Source organism: Perognathus longimembris, chromosome 26 (genome assembly GCF_023159225.1).
Source record: "Perognathus longimembris pacificus isolate PPM17 chromosome 26, ASM2315922v1, whole genome shotgun sequence".
In the NCBI taxonomy this organism is placed as follows: Eukaryota; Metazoa; Chordata; class Mammalia; order Rodentia; family Heteromyidae; genus Perognathus; species Perognathus longimembris.
Genome location: NC_063186.1, coordinates 8,095,223 through 8,118,888, shown reverse-complemented (window position 1 = coordinate 8,118,888; position 23,666 = coordinate 8,095,223). Strand labels below are relative to the sequence as shown.

At 37.6% G+C, this 23,666-nt stretch overlaps 1 protein-coding gene across 1 annotated transcript in view; it reads left to right on the top strand.

The window, feature by feature from the left end:
- Dock3 (dedicator of cytokinesis 3) overlaps positions 1 to 23,666 on the top strand; it is a 136,316-nt gene that overhangs the window by 23,208 nt on the left and 89,442 nt on the right. Inside the window, exons 5-8 of the mRNA XM_048334474.1 lie at positions 8,649 to 8,797; positions 16,033 to 16,117; positions 19,350 to 19,391; positions 20,179 to 20,333. Coding sequence (XP_048190431.1) covers positions 8,649 to 8,797; positions 16,033 to 16,117; positions 19,350 to 19,391; positions 20,179 to 20,333 — 431 coding nt within the window. The remainder of the gene's footprint in view (positions 1 to 8,648; positions 8,798 to 16,032; positions 16,118 to 19,349; positions 19,392 to 20,178; positions 20,334 to 23,666) is intronic.

Below are 23,666 nucleotides of genomic sequence, written 5' to 3'. Positions count from 1 at the left end.
TTAAGCCAGGCGCTGGTGGCTCATGCCTGAACCCTAGTTACTCAGGAGGCAGAGGTGTAAGGATCAAGGTTCAAAGCCAGATTGGGCAGGAAAAGCCTTGATACTCTTTATCTCCAATTAACTACCAAAAAAGCCAGAAGTGGTACTGTCATTCTAGCCTTGAGCCAAAACAAAACAAAACACCACAATCAAGGACAGTGCACAGGCCCTGAGCTCAAGCCCCAAGATCGGCATCAAAACAACAAAATCCTGACAGTGAACATTAGGTTTTATTTCTGATTACTGTCTTAGTTTCCACAGTCTAGAATTACATAGTTGGTGGCCTAAATCTTGAATGTTCTTGGGCTTGCCTTATTCTGATAATTATTCTACTACTAGAAACTATCAAAATCACACATGGAGAAACTTTTCTACTGGTATTATTACCATTAAACAAACTTCCAGCTCCTATTTTGTATTTGTGTTCTGTAATTTACATAGCAATACATTGCTAAAGTAAAAGCAAACATTTCAGGGAGGGATTCTTTTTAGACAAATAGTATTTGTTTACTAAATTATAACACTCAGGTAAGTATTTTAAGAAATGCTTTCCCCGTTGAATACCAGCCAAAATACCCAGACACCTTCTGGTATGTGGCAGATTGTTTGTATTATTCTTTAACAAGTATTAGAATAATCCCAAGTCTCTTCATTTGTTCATTGACTTCACTTGTTTGTTTAGGGTGGGTTGTTAAATTGTTTATATTACCTAACACTAAAATTTGCCACTTTATCATTTCCCATTTTATCATTTTTTTTACCTATTTGAAGGCCTTTTACAATTTAATATTTTTTTTATTTTTGTTGGCCTCCAAGTTGATTTTTCTTCCAGAGATTCCTTTTTCTTTTTTTTTTTTTAAATTAAATTTTATTGACGAGGTGTTGTACAAATGGGGTACAGTTACATAGTACATAGTACATAGTACATAGTTACATAGTTACATAGTAAGGCAGTGAATACATTTCTTGTGATATCTTACACCCCAGATACTCCTTTTTCATTCCTACCTTGTTGGTAATAAATTTTTCCACTTAAGTTTTCCAGCTTCTCTACTCTGTATTTCTTGAAACTCATCCCCTCTGATAGGATTTAAGTTGTTTCTTACACAAAATTGTTAATTTCACAGTTTTTTATGTTATTGCTCTGCCAATAAAGCCATCTTTGACTTGATTGTCTTCTTGGAGAATAACTTTACCTTCTTTTTTTTTTTTTTACATCATCTATGTTCACTCACTCTGTGGTTTCACAAAAATGGTAATTCCCAAAGTCTAGTGAGCCATATCACTTGACTTAAAGCAGCATGCTCCTATATCTAAAAGCTTATTGTCTTGTTAGTCCTATCTGCCACAAATAGCTTAGTTGACTCAACTAGCATCTGTGCTGTCATGTGCCAGGCTTTGATAAGAATTGATGACAATAATACTGCAAACATAATTCTTTAAATTTTTTTTTTTGGTCCTGGGGCTTGGACTCAGGGCCTGAGTACTGTCCCTGGCTTCTTCTTGCTCAAGGCTAGCACTTTGCCACTTGAGCCACAGCACCACTTCTGGCCGTTTTCTACATATGTGGTGCTGGGGAATCGAACCCAGGGCTTCGTGTATTTGAGGCAAGCACTCTTGCCATTAGGCCATATTCCCAGCCACTGCAAACATAATTCTTGAATAATCATTACTTGGATACACTTGTAGAGGGTATGTAATTAGTGATAGATGGGGCTGACCATAGCATATATGAAGTTTGTATTTTCATCAGAGGAAAATGACAGATCCTCACTCGTACAATAGATATTGATTCCTTGCAGTATTCATTCAGTATATTACAGCATGCCCCACATTGTTTCTGGGAATATAGCAGTAAATAACAAAGGTAAAATCTATGCCTTGGAGTTGACTTTCTAATGCATGACAATTGATAATAAATGCATTTAATATATTTTTGAGACATATAGTGTTTCATATTTAGGATTTGTATCCAACATTGGGAGGGGTGTGTGTGTGTGTGTGTGTGTGTGTGTGTGTGTGTGTGTGTGTGTGTTGGTCAGTCAGCCCTAGGGCTTGAACTCACTGTCTTTGAGATTTTGCGCTCAAGGCTAGTGCTCTACCACTTGACCCATAGCTCCACATCCGGCTTTTTGCTGTTTAATTGGAGACAAGAGAGAGACTCAGGTGAACTTTCCTACCAAATCTAGCTTCAAGCTGTGATCCTTAGACCTTAACCTGGTGAGTAGCTAGGATTATGCACATGAATCATCCAGGCCTGGAGGAAGAAGCTTCTCTTTAAAAACAATTTTATAATTAACACAGTTTGTTTATTGAGATTTGAGGATTCTTACAATATTTTGTGTATTGTGTAAGGCCCAACCCCGGGAAGGCTCCACGCAGGTGCCACCCACCTGTTTAAGTCTGTGCCCAGTACCTGTGTTAGCTAGGTAACTGGCACACCTGGAGGCAGTTACCTCCTTCTTCTCTGAAGTCACATCCAATCCACCTGGCCGTATCTTCCACCTTTTCCTATATAATCTGGCTCAACACAGTCTCCACTCTCTTTCCTTTTCTCTTTTACTCTCTCTTGCTCTTTTTCCCTTCTTCCTTCCCCTCTGTCTCCCCACACTTCCATCTTGTGTGGGCTGGCAGCTTGCTTTCCCCTAATAAACTCCTTTCTGCCTGAACCATGTGGTGGGTTTTCTTTCTGACAAGACTTACATATTGTAAAAGAAAAACTAACTTTAAAAAATTCAGAATAGTCTATTCTTTAAAGGTAAAGATTCAATTCATCAAGAATATAGAAAATTTCTTCATATAAAGTTATTTGAAGACAGATAAACCTAAGCCATATTATTTAAGGAATACATCCATACATACATACATAATAGCTAAACTATAAGGAGGGAATAGTAGGGTATGAATGAAATATTGTTCATTTGACAGATTTGCTTATGGTAAGAAATAAGAACAGAGAACAAAGACGTAATGTCCTAGTGAGATTCTTGGCAGTCATTGTTTGAGGAATATCTAGAAGACTAGGTGATGTTTTAGAACCAAGTCCAGAGCAGAGTATTACCTGCTGGAGGGAGGGCAACGATAGTGGTATGGTAATAGCCACAGTTATGATCCTTACCAGATGAAGTTAACCAGTATAATAGTCCTAGATTCATTCTTATTATCCCCATACACACTCCCATTTTCTTTCTCTTTTTTCTTTCCTCTAGTTCTCCTTCCTTCTTTCTCTTCCTACCCTCCAGCCACTAAGGTAGATTATCTGCACATTAAAGAATTATGAGATATCAGAGCAAGGATCAGTAGGAGAAAGGCAGGAATGTTTTCACATTTTTTTGATAGCGATAAACCTGAGGTGCACTTGGAAGGTGAAGGGGGTGAGTTGTTTGCCCTTTTACTTAAAAATTCCCCAGCTCTTCCCCCCAGTAGGTGAACAGAGAAGTAAAGTAAACTAAGCCAGATGTAGGGTTTAATAAGATGCCCTTGGAATTATGGCCCTGTGTGAAAGGACCGCTTCCCGCTGTGTTTCCAGACAACCTGCACATCAGTGTGTACTTTCTGTCTGTCTGCTTTGCTTTGCTGCAGCAGGATGACTCACATCCTGAAGGAGCTTGGTTGGCAGGGTAGCTGCTGTCACTGCCTCCTTGTATGTATTGTCACCAGTGTGTGAAAGCTATCAATGGACAGATGCTATGCTGTAGTCAAGAGAAAAAGCCTTCTCCAGGGCTGCCTTTTACTGTGGAATGTTTCATTTCCCATCCGCTCTAAAATGAGACTTATAAATGGCCTGGCTTTTGTGTTGATTCTGACAGGGGATCATTATACTCAAGCAGGGTTTACTAGCCCCATTTATTAATATTTAAATTAGTAAACAGCAGTGAAGGCTGCATTCAGATTCTTCTTACCTTTGTGACTTGTAACAACCCCATTTGTGGGATGGGTGGAGGAAAGCCTTTCACAGTAGTGATCACTGAAATTGAACTTTTGAAAAAATCAAAAGATACATGTAGGGCTGGGAATGTGGCTTAGTTGTAGAGTGCTTGCCTAGCATGCATGAAGCCCTGGGTTCCATTCCTCAGTACCACATATACAGAAAAAGCCAGAAGTGGCGCTGTGGCTCAAGAGGTAGAGTGCTAGCCTTGAGCAAAAAGAAGCCAGGACAGTGCTCAGGCCTGAGGACTGGCAAAAAAATTTAAATTAAATTAAATTAAAAAGTGTGTGTATGTATAAACCTATTTTTTGTTTTTAATTTTTAAAATTATCTTTATAAGTAGTCATTTAGAGGTTTCAACCACCATGTTAGTGTATGATTACCAAGTTAGTTATGATTATCCTGATCAATGTCACCCCTTCCATTGTTTTCCCCTAAATTAAATAGACTAGACTATTGGGCATTTAATGAAAAATATCAGGTCCAATCCCCATCTTCCATATTTCCTTATTCCCAATCTACACTCATTTTTATAGTTCTGTTAGCTGGTTCTTTAATATTCCTAAATGATACTTTCTTAATGGATTTTTTTTTTCTAGTTTTGGTCATGCTTAATTATCATGTTTTAGAAGACAAGCATTGAACTCTGAATGTATATCCATGTACACTCTTCTCCTTCCATGCTTCCAAAATACTTGCATCAACATTTTTAAAAAATGCATGCCTGCATAACTACTGTCACATGTAGTTGCATTTCCTTTAAAGTATAAGTTTTCTCATAATGATTATTTCTCTTTTTAAATTTACCTTGTTTTACCCATTCTCTATGTTCCAACTCTGTGGCAAAAACAAAAACCTTTGAATGTGTTCAAACATTCTAAAGTATTTTATCAGTTTAAGTTTCCAGTTATACCTCTATGGAGCCCTGTCACCTTCTTTGTTAAGATGCCTGAGAATAATTGTTTTTTGCTTCTCTGATAGGTCCCATCCTCTCTCTTGGTTTGATCATTGTCACCTTAATTTTGATTCATTTCCTATTCTTTCCCTGTTTCTTCTTGCAGAAAATGTGTGATAAAAATATTGTTAAAGATTTTGCATGCTTTAAATGCATTTAGTTTACCTTTACCTTTGATTGGTAGTTTGATTGGATATAAAATTATTTGTTATAAGTAAGATACAGAATTTGGCTAAGTATGTTGATACACTCAGGAGGCTGGAGCAAAAGGATTGAGGGTTTGAGCCCAGCGTGGGCTACAGTAGCAAATTTTAGGTCATCCTGACACTTCCACAAATTCACCAACCAACACACCTACCCACCCCAGAATTTTGAAAGTATTGCTTCATAATTTCCCAGCTTCTGCTGTTGTTAAGATATTTCTGTCATATTCCTAGAACGTCATTCTGTTGTGACTTATGTATAATTTATTTTCCATGAAAAATTTTAGGATCACCTCTTTGTTGTCAATATTCTAAATTTTTGCAAAGATGTGCCTTTACTGTTTTTTCCCCCCATTGGCTAGCACACTTAGGACCAATTAACAGAGTGCCTTTATGTGGCTTCAACATGTTGTTTGGGCTTTTTGACAGCATGTTTGTTGGTTCTAAGAGACAAACTCCATTCCTTCATGTGTCCCAAGAGGCACCAAGCAGAAATAGCCTGACTAGTTAAGGGCTGAGAAGTGACCTTGCTCAATGCTGTCACGTTATTTTGGGCAGAGGCATCTCAAGGTTTGCCCATATTTGAAGTACATGGATAAATAGACTATTTCATGCTAAAGGACTATCAGTGTCATATTATTGGGAAATTGGTATAGGAGATATTGTAGTTACCTTTGGAAAGCAGAATTTGAATTTCTAATTTTAAAAACGTTTATAAGCTGGGTGCCAGTGGCTGACACCTATAATCCTAGCTACTTCGAGTGAATTTTGAAGATCATACTTTGAAGCTAGCCCAGGCAGGAAAGTCTTTGAGACTCCTGTATGTGTTGCTTCAGTATCAGTACACTTGGCTATCAGTATACTTAGAAAAAGCCAACAACCTTTCCTTTAATTAGTGTTCACAAATCTCAAAAGCTATCTAGCAATTAAACTACTGTTCCCCTGTCAATTTAAGTTACTATTATCAGAGGGCGGAACCATATTACATATTTTCCTCAAGTCTCAAACCTCAGAACACCCTTTCCCATTCTGCTCACTTGGCATTGTTGATCTTGTTTTTTAATTCTCTGAGAATGAAGCAGAGGAAAACATTTAGTCCTTTCATCAAGTCTTAGAACTTTCTATGTCACTGCTCATATCCTGTGACTTTCCCATCCTGTGATAGTACAGTTGACCCTTTGTTTCCATGAATACAAGCAACTTAAATATTCTAAAGATTTATAAAGTAAGTAGGAGGATATAGGTAGGTATATATGCAAATGTGATACGTTTTTACATCAATTCTAGAGCATGCTAGGATTTTGATATCTGTGAGGATCCTGGAGCAAGTCCTCGGCAAATAACAAAGAAAAACTGTATATCTAAGCCAAATCTTTTCCTTTTGTCCTAGGGGCCATTTCTTCTACTCAAGTTCTACTCAAGAACTTAACACTTGAATTATCAAATTTTACCTCTTATTTGATCATTTACTTCATTGGACAAATAGTTTGAGTTTAGTCTCATTAAAAAAATCCTCCTTGGATCTTCTTTTTTTTTTGGCCAGTCCTGGGGCTTGGACTCAGGGCCTGAGCACTGTCCCTGGCTTCTTCTTGCTCAAGGCTAGCACTCTGCCACTTGAGCTACAGCACCACTTCTGGCCGTTTTCTATATATGTGGTGCTCGGGAATCGAACCCAGGGCCTCATGTATACGAGGCAAGCACTCTTGCCACTAGGCCATATCCCCAGCCCCACCTTGGATCTTCTTTCTCTGCTTCCTTCTCTCACATTCTCTCCCAAACTCCAACTATTTTATGAGAAGTATTTTTGTAGAGTCATTGATGGCTATTACAATACCAAATTTCCTGGTCAGTTTTCATTCTCTATTTAACCTACATTTGACAAAGTCCTTCTTAAATTCTAGTTTTCATTTGACTTTCATGATATATTTCTCTACTGCTTTCTTTCCCCCCACACCTCACTGCTTACTCTTCATTAGTTTCCTCTATTTAGATACCCTTAGTTTTCCTGACCTCTAAATGTTGGAATGAACCTAAGTCAGACTTAGCATGTCCAAAGTTGAACGTATTTTTCCTTTTATATACATGTTTCCCAGGCCATAAAACAAAAGTGATCCTTGAGTCTATTCCTGTCCTACATCTAATCCATGAGTAGATTCTGGTACCCCTATGTATAGAACATAGTAAAACTCCAAGCCCTTCTAAACTGAATGTGGTGGTATATATCTGTCATTCAACCATTCAGGAGGCTGAGTGAGAAAGATTTCAAGTTTGAGGGTAGCATCAGTTACATGAGAACCCATTTTACTTAAAAAAGAAAAAAAAAACATCAATTAACACCATCATTAGGACATTTTAGTTACTCCTGCATAGATGTTTTGCTTACACTGTAGTGCATGGGTTTGGGGGCTGTTTTTTTTGTTTGTTTGTTTTGTTTTTTGCCAGTCCTGGGCCTTGAACTCAGGGCCTGGATACTGTCCCTAAGCTTCTTTTGCTCAAGGCTAGTACTCTACCACTTGAGCCACAGAGCCACTTGCTGCTTTTTCTGTGTATGTGGTACTGAGGAATAGAACCCCAGACTTTATGCATGCAAGGCAAGCAACTCTACACTAAGCCAGATTCCTAGCCTGTAGTGCATGTTTTATCTGTCCTCAAAAAAATCTTATAGGTTGGTTACTGACCAAGATTTTTTTCCAAGAATACTAATTATACAAAATTATACTTATAAGAGAAACAAAATCCTAAATATTCAAAAGTCAAAATTTTGCTTATGAGAAAATAGACTTTGGTTTATAAATCTTTATTCTTACATGTACATTTTTTTCTGAGGCCTTTGCTCTTAGGGCACTATAATGTCTGTAATTATGTTCAGTATGAGGTTTCTACTTAACTCTTCTAAAGGTGACACTTTTTATTAAACTGAGAAGACTAGAAATCTCTGGCTCTAGGGATACAGACTGTTTAGAAAGGCTAATTAAAAAGCTAAGATGAGGCCTAGAAACCAAGAAATTAGTCTTACTCCAGAGACTGGCTTTATTTTGAAAACTCAGTTACTTCAAAATAGGGCAGATGATTCTCCCTCTCCCTCTTTCAACTTGCTTGCTGTGTGGTTGAAGTCTTAGCTCTTGAGTGCATTATAGCTTCTACCAGAGAAAACACTTTTTGTCTCCTGTGTAAGTTATTCTGATTAAGCTTAGTAACTTTGATTTACTGTGAAATGAGTGGTAGTGATCATACTTTTGCATGATTCAGATCCATTCTGTTAATTTGTTAGATGTCATGGTGTACAAAGTTTAGATAGTAGGAACTGAGGAGTTTTAAGACTTTCTGTAGCTATAGATATTACAGATTTATTCTTGTGCTTAATTTCCTATAGACTAAGATTTTTAAATTAGCTCCTCTTTACATTGCCTTTATGGTTCGGAGAAATGAACACTTTTCATAGTTTAACTATTTTTCTTTCTCTTTTCATTCTCTTTCCATATCCCTTATTATATTTCACTCAACAACAAAAATGCCCTTTCAGAAACACAAAGTAGATCTTTTCTACAAGCTACGTCATGTGATGAATGAACTTATTGACCTGCGAAGGCAGCTACTGTCTGGTCATTTGACTCAGGATCAGGTGCGGGAGGTTAAACGGCATATCACAGTGCGCCTGGACTGGGGTAATGAGTAAGTATAAATATTGCTTGGGCATCTCTCAGTTTTACTTACGATAATTCAGATTTCAGGGAATTTAAACTTGATCAATGCTCTGCTTTAATGATTAAAAGATAATGTTAGATTCTCCACTGAGGGTTTTATATTTTTTCAGTTTGCTCTAGGTATAGTGGTTGGTTCACTCACTGTTTCTAGCCATAAACTATCTCAGCTTCTGTTTTCACTTCTAGAACAAAGAATGTATTGGGGCTGGTGCCAAAGAGTCACACCTGTAATCCTAGTTATTCAGGACACTGAGATCTTAAGGACTCAGATTCGAAGCCATTTGGGGCAGAAAGCTTTGCAAGAAACTGTCTCCGGTTAACTAGCAAACAAGCTGGACTGAAAGCATGGCTTAAGTGGTAGTATGCCAGCTTTGAGCAGAAAAAGCCAAGGTGCAAGGCTTAGAGGAAATGACCTATCCCCAGAGAATAGAAATTTGTAAAGAACTTTAAAAAATTAAACAGAATCCTCAAATATCCACAAAGAAAATCCAGAAGGTCCACTTTGAGAATAAGATTCTAAGAAAAAGAAATAAAGTATGTCACTTTCAAAATACAACATTCAGAACGTGAAGATAAATTTTATGTAATTACTGAAAATAAAACAAGTGAGCAGTAATTGAGGAAGTTTAATATAAAGATTGACAAAGCAAGGTTCTGTACCAAATATTGTAATTTCTATTATTAAAAACAAAGGCAATAAAGAGAAAAAATGTCTCTCACTCCCTCTGTTCCTGGGGCTTGAATTCTACCTGGGTTCTGTCCCTGAGCTTCTTTTGCTCAAAGTAAGCACTCTTGAGCCACAGCACCACTTCTGGCTTTTTCTGAGTAGTTTATTGGAGATAAGAATCTCATGGACTTTCTTGCCTAGGTTGGCTTTGAATCATGAGCTTTAGATCTCAGCCTCCTTGAATAGCTAGGATTACCGGCCTGGCTAAAGAGAAAATTATATATATATATATATATATATATATATATATATATATATATATATATATGAATGAGGAGAATTTACTAGAACCAGAAAATACAGGATTAAAAGACCCTAATACACATTTACTTTAATGAATGGAGGAGGAAACAAACCAAGACTTCTATAGAGAGGCACATGAAGATATTTTAGTATTCTGGGGATGAAAGGATGTCTCCTTTCTATAGAAGGAACTTGAGGGTGTGCTCTTGAATAGTGGAGGACTGTATCAGGAAAAAGGAAAGAAATTAAAAGTGGATATTTGCTTCTTTTTGTTCAAGGCTAGCACTCTGCCACTTGGAGTCACAGCACCACTTCTGGCCTTTTTGTATATATGTGGTGCTGAGGAATCGAACCCAGGGCTTCAAGTATATGAGGCAAGCGCTCTCGCCACTAGGGCATATTCCCAGCCCAATTTGTAAACTTTTTGACTGGAAGCTTCTAATCCTTGTTACTTTTGTTTAATTATATCCTTTCTAGATTCCGAACAGAGTTGCTTGGTACAGTCTACAGAGTGACTTAGCACCCTTCAGTTATTCCAATAATTCAAGAATAAATATTTATTAGAGCCTACAACATGTACTAGGATCATTCTGAGCTTAGAAAAATAGCAGTGACTAAAGAGTGACTCAAAATTCTTTCTGATTCAGGCTTTGAATTCAGGCTCTAAGGCTTTGAATTTCTTTGTGAAATTCTTTGAGTTTTACACTTCTTTATAAGGTTCTGTATTTTATTCTGTTTTTTTGTGTTACCTTTTTCTTATAGGGTTTCTTGTCTGAATCACAGGTATAGTGATTACAGAAAATAGTTTTAAATTAGCTAATAACAAAAGAAATAATCTATTAATTAAATATATTCATATATTGGCTACCAAGGAAAGGTATTGTGCTAAGTCCAAGGTATAGTGATCATATAAAATAATTTTAAGTTAGTTAATTGCACACAATGTGTGCTTTAGGGCATTAGCCTTTAGTTCTCTCCCAGAACTGGTTCAGAAATGATGGAATATTAAGATGTCTTCCGGACAATGCCTTTTTCTAATGCCTATAGTAAAGAGAATATATAGATAATAACCATATGAATGATATATCAGCATATTTATAAAACAGAATAGAAATATATAACTAATAATAGCTACATTTTCCTGAAAATTTACTTAGGCTGTATGTATCACCTCTAAGCAGTATGAGAAGTAAAATTAAACCTGTTTTATAATTTTTTTGTTATTTTGCTAGTCCTGGGCCTTGGACTCAGGGCCTGAGCACTGTCCCTGGCTTCTTTTTTTGCTTAAGGCTAGCACTCTGCCACTTGAGCCACTTGAGCCACAGCGCCACTTCTGGCCGTTTCTGTATATGTGGTGCTGAGGAATTGAACCCAGGGCTTCATGTATATGAGGCAAGCACTCTTGCCACTAGGCCATATTCCAAGCCCCCTGTTTTATAATTGAAGGGACTGAACCTCAGAGAGATTAATCAAGTGCAGTTGAGAGAGCAAAGCCGAGCTTTTCTCAAGCCAAGTCTGAACCTCAGGTATTTCAGTTATACCCGCTGACTTCTAGTAATAACTATAAAAATTAAGCATTATAGCTACAAGTGATTTCAATTAATTGAGTCATAATAGTCTGAGAGATGAGTATGCATATCAGTACATCAATCCAGAAGAAAATAAATAGCAACTGAATATAAGTGTCCACCATGCATGACAAAAGAACTAATTTATTAATTAAATATATTCACATAGTGGCTACCAAGAAAAGATATTGTGCTAAAAGGTATAGTGATCATAGACAAGAAAAGAGAGGGAAAGTGGGTAGAGAAAAGAAAAGAGAGAGAGAGATGGAGGGTGGGAGAAGAAGGATGAGGGAGGGAGACAGAGGGTGGTGGTGGGGAACAACGAAACTTGAAGGATTTGGGCCACATGCACCTAGACTTCTTGAATGAGCAAGGACTGGTGAGTACAATATCAGATATTGAGAAAACTCAGATAAATCACTGGAAATTTATGCAAATTTCAAATACCCTGAAAGGGAAAATGTTGAATCAGAAGCCTTTCTGGCACTACCTAAACATCTATTTGGAGAAAACTTGTTGAGAAATATTTTCTGCAGATTACAAACCAAAGTTCTATTGCTTAGTTCAGCAACAGTTACCTTAATGAGGGATGTAATTGAAAAGAAAGAGGTAGTATGGATGAGTTGTTAGAAGAAAAGGAAGAAGGAGAAAAATTATAGAGGAAAGTAGGGAAAGGAAGAACAAAATGCAAGGCATGATGGTGCATAACTTACAGCCTCAGCAGTTCAGAGGCTGAAGCAGAAAGCATCAGCACTTTGAAGCAAGCTTGGACCACATAGTGGATTCAGACTTTAAGCTCTATTTTAGCTAATGATATAATACATAGTAGTAATGATTGTAATTGCAGCAGCAGTCACACTTCCAGACAAGATACTAAGTGCTTCACATGGATTAATCCTGAGAATAGCCTGTGATAGTGGATCAAACAATGAGACTTGGTGGAAGAGCCAACAAAAGCAATCTGACATAAGAGCCATGCTCCTGATTACTCTTCTGCACTGCCTTCCTTTATTGTGATAAAAGAGGAGACCATGTTGACCATTCGCTGCGTGTACCAGTTTCTGTTCTTGAAGTTACCCATGGGAAGAAACAGATAGGAACCATTTTTTTCAGGGTGATATTTGTAGCGAATATTATATTGCCTCCTCCCAATAAGAATAGTCACCAGTTTAACTTTCACTAACTATTCTTCATTGAAGATAGTCTGATTGAAGATAGTAGATGTAATTTAGTTTTAGTTTTTGCCATCTCATCCATTATCATTATCTTATTTCCCAAGGTAACAAAAGGTACTGTGTTCAAGCTATTTATAGGAACAGGAAAGTACTCTGTTATTAGGAGAGAAATCATGATGAGTAAGAGCGCTTGCTTGACTAAACCTTATCCCCTGTATCCAACACTGTTGGTTTGGTACATTCCAAGACCTTAGAGAGTATCTGTGGGATGTGTGGGTTGGCATTTGACTGGACAAGCAAGTTAAGGGTGCCACAATGCTAAGGTGAGAATTTGCATAGATTCCAGATGTCACTGTGTGTGTTAACAGCACATACACTCACTTGTAGCCCTACCAACTTAGATGCCATATGAAGCTTTCTTAAGTTGTTTTATCTAAAACAGCTATTTTGATTGGGTTATTTGTTCAATCCTCTTTTTGTATGGGTCCTAATAATAAGTTATACAGTTGACCTGTGTTTGCAAGTTCTGTATCTGTGGTTTCTGCATGAAGGGATTCAACCAACTATGATTGTAAAGCTTTTTTTTAAGTTGCCACTGTTTCCCCCTCCCCCAAACCGTGCAGTATAACATCTGTTTACATAGCATTGTATTAGGTATTACAAATAATATACAGATAATGTAAAGTATCAGAAAGATGATGTAGATTACATACAAATACTATGCAATATTATGTAAGGGACTTGAGCTTCTTTGGACTTAAAGAGTTTATTGTGTGTGTGTGTGTGTGTGTGTGTGTGTGTGTATGTATGTGCGCGCGTGTATAGCAGGTGGATCCTAGAACTAATCCCTCAGTTGTCAGAGGGTCAACTATATATTTTTGGACCTCTAATAATTAAAGAATATGAGTGAAATGCTGTCTTATTATTTCCCTTCTCTTCTCTCCCCTGTTCCTTCTTCCCTCTTTGCTGTTCCTTCTCCCCTCTCCCCTTACACCTCTCATTACTTTTTGCATGGGCTCACTGTCTAGCCCAGGGTAGCCTTGAATTTGCTAAGTAGTTCAGCTTGGACTCAAACTAATAATACTTTTGCCTGTTTGGGATTACAGTTTCTTTGTTCCTGTTTTTGAAAAGTTAAAATGATAATGATATAGAGGAGGTTCAGGATATATATATATATATATATATTTTTTTTTTTGGCCAGTCCTGGGCCTTGGACTCAGGGCCTGAGTACTGTCCCTGGCTTCTTCTCGCTCAAGGCTAGCACTCTGCCACTTGAGCCACAGCGCCGCTTCTGGCCGTTTTCTGTATATGTGGTGCTGGGGAATCGAACCTAGGGCCTCATGAATCCGAGGCAGGCACTCTTGCCACTAGGCTATATCCCCAGCCCCCAGGATATATTTTAAAAGGCTAAATTTATAATTCTAGTTTCTAATACAAAAATGAATAGTTTTTTTATATTTCTGCTGTTTTCTACATGCATGTGATATATTTTATATACTTGAGACCATACCTGCAATTTTTTGGGCTTTTTAATGTAATTTTTTTTTTATAAGAAGAGGGATAAAAGTGATGCGGTTTCACTTTTTTTTGCTCTCTGCGGACTACTGAGGCATGTCTGTGTTAGAAGCTAGAGGTCTGAAATTGAGAGAAATTAAGACTAATAAAAGGTAATGGAATTGAGTCTTTTTCATATAAGAAGGCAGAATACCAGTAGAGCAAAATAAAATCTCTTATAAATTGAAATATGGTAGCTTCAGTTGTCATTCATTAGCATAGTTTTTTTTTTTTTGGCCAGTCCTGGGCCTTGGACTCAGGGTCTGAGCACTGTCCCTGGCTTCTTCCCGCTCAAGGCTAGCACTCTGCCACTTGAGCCACAGCGCCGCTTCTGGCTGTTTTCTGTATATGTGGTGCTGGGGAATCGAACCTAGGGCCTCGTGTATCCGAGGCAGGCACTCTTGCCACTAGGCTATATCCCCAGCCCCTCATTAGCATAGTTTTAACTTAAACCAGAAACTGAAAAGGTTAAGGCAAATATTTATACCACTTATCTCCTTAGATCGTGAACTTAAAAAAATTATTTAGTATCAAAATGTTTTTCTCTTTAAAAACTCAAGTTTTTTAAAGGATAATGCAGATTATAATATAGATATGATAGGTTTGTTCACAAAGAATAATGTGAGTTATCTTTTAATAGAAAAATATGCTTAGTCTCTAAATAGAAAAACGTTTTTTCTTTTTTCTTGCATGTTTAAAAATATACATACAGTTTTAAATTCTTAATTACAGTCATTTTAGTATAGGCTAATATATTTTACCACTATGTTGTTCATACATAGATTTTCTATTCTTATTTTGCCATCTTGTTGCACTATGTTTAACCTCAGATATTTTTCTGTATAAACAGTTTGTAGGTTACAAGTAAAATAAATCTGTATTTTGGATGTGCATCAGACTTTGTTTGAAATGAATGGGAATTTTATGTATAGGGTTATTTTTTCTAACAAGTCACAAAACTAGTTTATAATCTAGTTGCAAGGGAAAATATTTTCCTTCTGAAGTCCCATGTAATACTTTTGCCAGACACAATAAAACCCTTGTTTTGGAGTTAAGTATCTCAAGATGATAAAGAAGTATAGATCTTCTCAGATAAAAATTGAGAAACAAACACAGACATACACACATCTAGTGCCATATTGCAGTTGTACAGATCTACAATCCTGTAGCTCCACTGAGATCCAAGTTTTGAGTTATTAGAGTTTGAACGTTATTGAATATAAATTATGTATGGTTTTTAAACTCAAAAGTTCTGGCTATATCCAGAGTTATTTTCATTGATTAGTACTACCACCTAATCAACCACTAATTACAAGTACTTTTTTTCATGTTCAAAATTATGCTACATCTTCTAAATACTACTGTATTTAAGTAGTGATATTATTTGATTAAAGTTCTACTCTAATGTTCCTTAAGATAGTAGGGCTAACATCTAGTTAAACATTTACCAATATCAGTAATAATTGATTTGAAAGTAAGATAAAACTCAACCAAAGTAGACATGTCTTCAAGTTTAGTAGCGTCAAGGAGTGATTTTTTATGTTGACTGAATTGAGACCTAAGTAATTTTTTATCTTAATTAAAAAGTAAGTAATGCATAACTGAACTTTGGATACACTAATAGGTTAGGGAGAAATAGAAAAACAAGCATGACTTATTAGTAATCTGAAGAAACACATCCTTAGTGAAATCAAGTACGATATTATAAATGTGATACTGAATGAAACCCTTTTATTGCTGATAACTGGAGTTATGTCGGTCTTTAAATCTAGCCTCATTTATTCGAAAGAGAACACAATTAGATGTTGCTGAATAAAGGCATATCCCTGCAGGGGCATTGTCTGAACCTCTGTCCACATCATTATTACATGTACAAAAAGAGAGAAATGAGTAATCTGAGGAAATGCATGCTGATTGTAGTCTTTGTCTTTACTAGACATTTAGGTCTGGACCTGGTTCCCCGGAAGGACTTTGAAGTAGTGGATTCAGACCAGATTAGTGTCTCCGACCTCTATAAGATGGTAAGAAATCAAATGTGGAGTGGCTTGTTCCTGTATACTTCCTTTTTTCCTTGATAATGTTATAGCTTAGGATTATATGATTATGTTTTAGAAACTATTTTTAAAGTGGATCATTTGCCTCTGTCTCAGTAGATTTTTCCCTATTCTGATGGTACATTTCTGCTTGCTTTCTAGCTAGAAATACAATGTAGAGATGTTGGGCTTACTATACTGTCTAGGGGACAAATCTATTTTACTCTGTTGGTTTTCCTTCAGCCTACAGTTACTAACATCATTTCTCTTTCCACCCACCTATTATGAAGCTACAAAGAGCCAGCTGTTAATGTGGTCATTGAACCTGGAAGTAATGTACCAGATTTTCTAAAGACATACCATTTTTACAAGACATCCTCCATATGATGCTCAAAAGGGGTCTATATGCACCATTGTAACAAAGCTCTCAAGAGCGATTTGGAAACAAAGGAAAGCAGAATACTCCTAACATTAAGAACAGGAAAAAACATTGTGGATGACAAAACTTTTAAGTATCTGATAATAGATGTCCATTGGTTATTATAAAGATATGTTGGATTGACTGATGACTAAGATTACATTTTGCAGGCTGGTTAAAAAGTAAACAGAAGGGGCTGGGGATATAGCCTAGTGGCAAGAGTTCCTGCCTCGGATACACGAGGCCCTAGGTTCGATTCCCCAGCACCACATATACAGAAAACGGCCAGAAGCGGCGCTGTGGCTCAAGTGGCAGAGTGCTAGCCTTGAGCGGGAAGAAGCCAGGGACAGTGCTCAGGCCCTGAGTCCAAGGCCCAGGACTGGCCCCCCCCCCCCCAAAAAAAAAAAAAAAAGTAAACAGAAGAAATGTACACGATTTTAAAGTAAAGCAAATAGAATATGGAAACCTAAGAGAGTTAAGCTTCAACTAAGGGACTAGATATGCTTTGCTTTGGAGAAGCATATATTCAGTGAATATGTACTGAATTGCAAGTTTTAGAAGGTATTTTTTTAAAATTTATTTTATTGTCAAGGTGATGTACAGAGGGGTTACAGTTACATATATAAGGTAGTGAGTACATTTCTTGTCAAACTCAGAATGTCTTTAAGCAAATTGTGACAGACCATGCTTAGAAGGCTGAGGAAGGAAGATTGTAGTTCAAGGCCAGCCTGAGCCACATAGTGAGATCCTGTCTTAAGACAAAAATACATCTTAAAAAAAATTGAATGCTTTTAGGTGCCACACAGGATACCAAGTATGCTACCTGGTTGAGGACCTAAGGAAATTTTCCTAAATAATATACAGACACTGTCTGTTTCTGTGTATTTCCTTGTTTATATTTACTGATGTGCACAGCATTTGCTTTACCCATGATCTGTGAAGTTTTAGGTGTGTGAGATACAGAGGTTAAAGATGAGGAAAACCTCTCCCTCAAATATGTAACCATCTAGAAAGCTGAGTTCTAACCCTTCCTGAGTCATAGAGGGTCAGTTGAAAGTTCTTCCCCTAACAATGCAAGTATGAATTGCATACAAAATTTTTACAGTTTTAGGGAAATTATAGTATTCCTAGTGCTTGTTTCTGTTCATGGATCCCATGTTAGAAACTGTGCTTTATGGACTGGAGGCATGGCTCAACGGGTAGAGGGTCAGCTGGGAGTGAAAAAGCCAAGCCAGTGGAACTGAGTTCAAGCCCAGTAATGACACATACATAAAAAATACAGCTTTGAAAACCAATTTTATATAAGAAGTTTTCTTTTATGTGTATACATTCTATGCAACAGTATGCCCAGATGTTGGGGACTTTTATTTTATATTTAGTGTGTCTTTTAGGTACATATAGTTCCATGAATGAACATTAACACTCAATAATTATTGTTAATAATACACACGTATGATTACTAATATTGCTAATAGTAAACATAGGTATTTAGTACTAAACATAGCTAGTAAGACACATTTCAATTAATATTTTTCATTTTATTTAGGATTAAATGTTGTGTGAACTTGGAAATGAAATGAAACCATTCTACTGCAGCAGTCATTCTTTTCACCCAGGTGATGTGAAGCAATTCACCAAATGAGTTGTTCTACATCTCTAGGGTCCAAAAGAACACAGGGTAGAAATGGTGACTGTTGAGTTTGCCAGCACTAGGCACTCAATATTTGTGAACCTACCAGCCTTCATGGCCACGATTTACTCCCAAATAGGAATGACTTTTCTATAATAACTAATTATGAAAAAGGATATCAATTGTAGTGGTATTAAGAATACTAGTCATATAGAACAGCTTATAACATGATAGATGAGGTTAAATTAGGCACAACATTTTATGCTTTAAAGAGGAAAAATTCTCAGCTAGTAAATGTGAGTCAGAATTCAAAACCAGGTAAGTCTCTAATTAAGTTCCTAACTATTGTATCACACTAATTCCCACTATATAATTTGAATTCACAATGACCTCCTGGAAAAGACAAACAGGCTCTTACCTCAGTTTCACCATTGAGGAAAAAATCTCTTGGCGAGGTTCAATGACTTGTCTAAAGTCTCATAGCCTATGAGTGATATAGCTGGAATTGGAATCTACTTCTAATGTTAGTCAGCAGTAAAGAAATATCATGGAGAAATGTTTGAGAGGGAACCCTTTCTTTAAGAAAACTTGAAGAAGCTGTATCACAGCTCAGAAAATGGTACAGTGTGAGAAGACATTGCCAAATCAATATGCAGTAACAAATACCCACCTATGACTTGGCTAATATCCAGAAATACAGAGCAGGATTTTGAATTCAAACTTCATCTCCTCCTTATTGTGTGACCTTCAATAGATCGCTCCTTTACTCTCAGCTTTAGTTGTCTCCATCAAGTACGAATAAAGTTGTGTAACAAAATTATCAGAATTAGGGCTGGGAATGTGGCCTAGTGGTAAAGTGCTTACCTCATATACATGAAGCCTTGGGTTTGATTCCTCAGCACCACATATATAGAAAAAAGCCGGAAGTGGCACTGTGGCTCAAGAGGTAGAGTGCTAGCCTTGAGCAAAAAGAAGCCAGGGACAGTGCTCAGGCCCTGAGTCCACACCTCAGGACTGGCAACAAAAACAAAACAAATAAACAAAATTATCAGAATTAAATGAGCTCCTAAATATAAAAGCCATAGTAAGCTGCCTAGCATAAAGGTTTTCAAATAAATGTTAGTTTTCTTCCCAATGGAGTGAGTCTTTTCTTTCTTTTTTTCTTTTCATAGCATTTGTCTAGCCGGCAGAGTGTACAACAAAGCACATCCCAGGTAAGCAGCTGACCCAGGCCTCCAAGTCATTTCCCTTCTTTCTTCTAAAAGATCATAATATATTAAAGCACCAAGAAACAATACATACCACTGACTTCTTGGCTGTGTGTTGCTTTTCTTCTAAGCAGAAGAAGTTTTTGAGTCTCCATTCCTCTGTGTAAATTTACATAAACACAGTTAAAAGGAAGTTGACTGACCGACTGAAATAAATCTACTTGGGAAAAATTAAAATGTTACGAATGGTAATAACCTCCTAACAGTGTAAATCAAGTGTGCCACATCTTGAAGAAATGGCTTTGAGCCAGGAATGGTGACCCATGCGTATAAGCCAAGCTACCTGAGAGATGGAGAGGGGAAGGATTAGAGTTTGAGTTAGCAATTCAGCCAGTAAGCTGGGCATAGTGACACCTATTGTCCCAGCTATGCAAGGGTAAATAAGGGAGGGATAAGTAAGAGCATTGAGGCTAGCCTGGGCAAGAACATGAGACCCTGTTTTTTAAATAACTAGAGCAAAAAGTGATCCCTGGAGAATTGAGATTTGTGACCTGGTAGAGATTTGTTCACTTGCAAGTTGAAATTTCAGTTCCCAGATTTCCTTAACTGTATTGTCTCCTCCCAGCCACTTGCTTGCCTACCTCACTTTAGGTCTATTGACCGAAAAGTGGCAGAGATTGAATACTTTAGTCTCTTTTACATAATGCCCTTTTTCTTAACTGTATATGAGACTTAGTTACTATTTTTTTTAATTTTAATAGAATGAATCGCTGCTTTTTACTTAACTCCTTAGGTGGATACAATGCGCCCACGCCATGGTGAAACCTGTCGGATGCCAGTGCCACATCACTTCTTCCTCAGCCTGAAGAGTTTTACCTATAACACCATTGGGGAAGATACTGATGTTTTCTTTTCTCTATATGACATGAGAGAAGGCAAGCAGATCAGGTAAGAATCAGTAGTAAGTTTCAATGAGGTTGAGTGTGTATATAAGAATGACATCTGTAGCTTTCAGAGAAGATGGGTGCACAGAGTGATAAACTAACTTTATCTTATTAGCTGAGAGTTTGGCTTCAGTTCCTAGTGTATCCAAAGTCGTCTAAACCATCCTCTGTTGTGTTAGCTTTCCATCTCTGTGATAGAATACTTGAGCAACTTATAAAGAAGACAGCTCACTTTGACTCATCCTTTCATTCCATAGTCAGAGTATTTGTTGCTTTAATATCTGTGGAAAGATAAAACACATGACCTGGAGCATGTGATGGGGCAAAGCTACTCACTTGATGGTAGCCAGGAAACAGAGAGAGAGAGACAAACAAGGGGCCGGGATCCCAATATACCCTTCAATAGTATGACCCAGTAACCTACTTCCTCCAACTAGACCTCACTTCCCAAAGGCACCAGTAACTGAGGACCATGACTTCAACACATAAGCCTCTGAGAGAAATTCCAGATCCAAATTATAGTACACACACACTCAGAGAGAGAGAGAGAGAGAGAGAGAGAGAGAGAGAGAGAGAGAGAGAGAGAGAGAGTCCCCCCTTTAAAATATTGGCCTATTTCTACAAGGAAGTTCAAAATTATGCCCCAGGGAGAGAAAAATATCTTTTGTTCAGAACCAGAGAAAAAGCAGAAGAGAAACAGAGACAAACAAATTTATCAGAGACACATAGACCCCAAAATACAGAAAACTTTGGGCCCTGACTAGATGTTATGAGTGAGAGCATCCAGAGAGAAAAGGGCTTTAGTTTTCAATCTGAAGACAGCCACAGCTTTCAGTGCTATTCCATCCCTGTGATGAGGAGAGACTCTTCTTGGCAGAAGAGAAGAAAGATCTACTGTCTTTCCTTTTGGCCATCAAAGTATGGGTGATTGCATACCTGTAATTCCAGCTATACAGGAGGACAAAGGAAGGAGGATCATGATCTGAGGCCAGGCCTAGGCAAAAACAGAAGACCCTATCTGAAAAATTACAAGGGAGGTCTGGAGATACGGTTCAAGTTAGGAGTCTGCCTGCCTAGCAAATACAAAGCCTTGAGTTCAACTCCAGTACCAGAGAAGGGAAGTAATATAGGCCCCACATAGAGAAAATATTTTAAAATCATATATGAATGTATGTATACACATATATATGATAAGTATCTATTACACATAAAGAACTCTCACTACTCAATAAGACAATTAAAAATGGAGAAGGAAAACGGGATGTGGAGGCTCAAACTTAGAAATCCTAGCTACTTGGGAGGCAGAGATCTAGAGATTTCAATTCAAGGCCAGCCTGGGCATAAGAGTTTTAAAAGTTTATTTTGCAAGTACTGTTTTCTAAGGAGCTGGGACAGTATGTGACCTACCAAATAAAGGGAATAAGTAAAGGAAGAGGATAACTTAGGACCTAAGGAAAGAGGACATAGAACACACAAGAAAGTTTCTGCTATGCCCCTGATTCTGTTAGGTTTCGTTTTTTTTTTTTTTTTTTTAAGATTGGATACTGAGCCTTTGCCTTGGTTGTTCTTTGACCAGCCTTCCTGTCTGTCTCCCAAGTAGCTAGGACTATAGGCATGCACCTTAGTGTGCAGCTTACTCTTTGCAATAATATCTGTTTTGCTTAGACTGTCCTCCAACTCCAGTCTTTTCCTCAGCCTTCTAAGTAGCTAATATTTTTAGGTGTAAGCTACCACTCGATCCTGGCCCCTGTGTTTTCTGTTGTATGAATTTCCTTATTCACAGAAGTGTCATTGTTTAACTTACTTTCTGTATACCACTGGGAGGCAGTATTAATATGCCTGAGTCTCTCACTGGACCTCTGCAAAGTTAGCAGTCTTCTAAAGCCTCAGAGTGTCAAGTGTTTTATGTTATCACTCACCTGACTTTCCCTATACAGTCTCTTTGAGTTATGCATTTCTCCTAGGCTTGCCTTCAAAAACTTTCTTTTTTTTTTTTGGCCAGTCTGGGGCTTGGACTCAGGGTCTGAGCACTGTCCCTGGCTTCTTTTTGCTCAAGGCTAGCACTCTGCCACTTGAGCCACAGCGCCACTTCTGGCCATTTTCTGTATATGTGGTGCTGGGGAATCGAACCCAGGGTCTCATGTATATGAGGCAGGTAATCTTGCCACTAGGCCATATCCCCAGCCCAGAAACTTTCTTCTTTTGATTATAACATATATGCATAAACACTTGACTAGCCTCTCTTGTGTGGATGCTATGCAAAGCAAGCTACAAAGTCCTTATATTCTCCTCCTGGAATTTACTCAGCATTCAGAATACCCTTGTGTAGAGTAAACTTTTTCTTGAAAATCAGCTGCTTCTATAATTGAAATAGAGTACCCTGCTTGATAGTTAAGCATTCTACCTAAATGAGATAATTTGACTCTGAAGATCTCAGGAGCCTCTGGGGAGAAATTTTCATTTAAAATGATCAGTGAGCACTCTGTTTATTAAAGTTAACAGTTTTGTTTCCCTCTGCAAATGAGGTCATATCTTGTAATGCAACTAGAGCTTACCTGCAGGAACTCAGGCTGTGAATTACAGACCTGCAGTTAAGTATTGGTATAGTCTGACCTGTTTTAATTTGATCTGAGATGTAGACTCTTGCAGACTACTCCACATCCCCCCAAGGATTTCTTGTAAGGCTTAACTGAAATAGAGACAAACTGGTACCCTGCTGACTGTCACCATCACTTTTTTTTTCTCTGCCCTGATCTCTGGTATGACAATGTCAATATGTGCATCTTTCTTAAAAATTACAAGGGTTTAGAGAAACTAATATTTCTCTCTTTCCTTCCCTTTCTTCGTCTCTCTTTTTCTCCTTCCCCACTTCTCTATATAGAGGCACACCATAAAGTAGAGATTTGTGCCTTGTCTATAAGGAAGCCAACGAATAGATATTTATATGAAATTATTTATAATGCTATCGTCTTGATAAGTTTAATTTCTAACATAACTCAAAGTTTAGAGAGAATGAATGCAAATTAAGGTTTAAAGCTAATGTATCTTGGAGCTGGGAATATGGCCTAGTGGTAAAGTGCTTGCCTCGTATACATGAAGCCCTGGGTTTGATTCCTCAGCACCACATATATAGAAATAGAAAAAGCCAGAAGTGGTGCTGTGGCTCAAGTGGCAGAGTGCTTAGCCTTGAGCAAAAAGAAGTCAGGGACAGTGCTCAGGTCCTGAGTTCAAGCCCCAGGACTGGCAATGAAGGAAGAAAGGAAGGAAGGAAGGAAGGGGAAGGGGAAGGGGAAGGGGAAAAGAAGGAAAGCAAGCAAGCTAATGTATCTCAAACCAG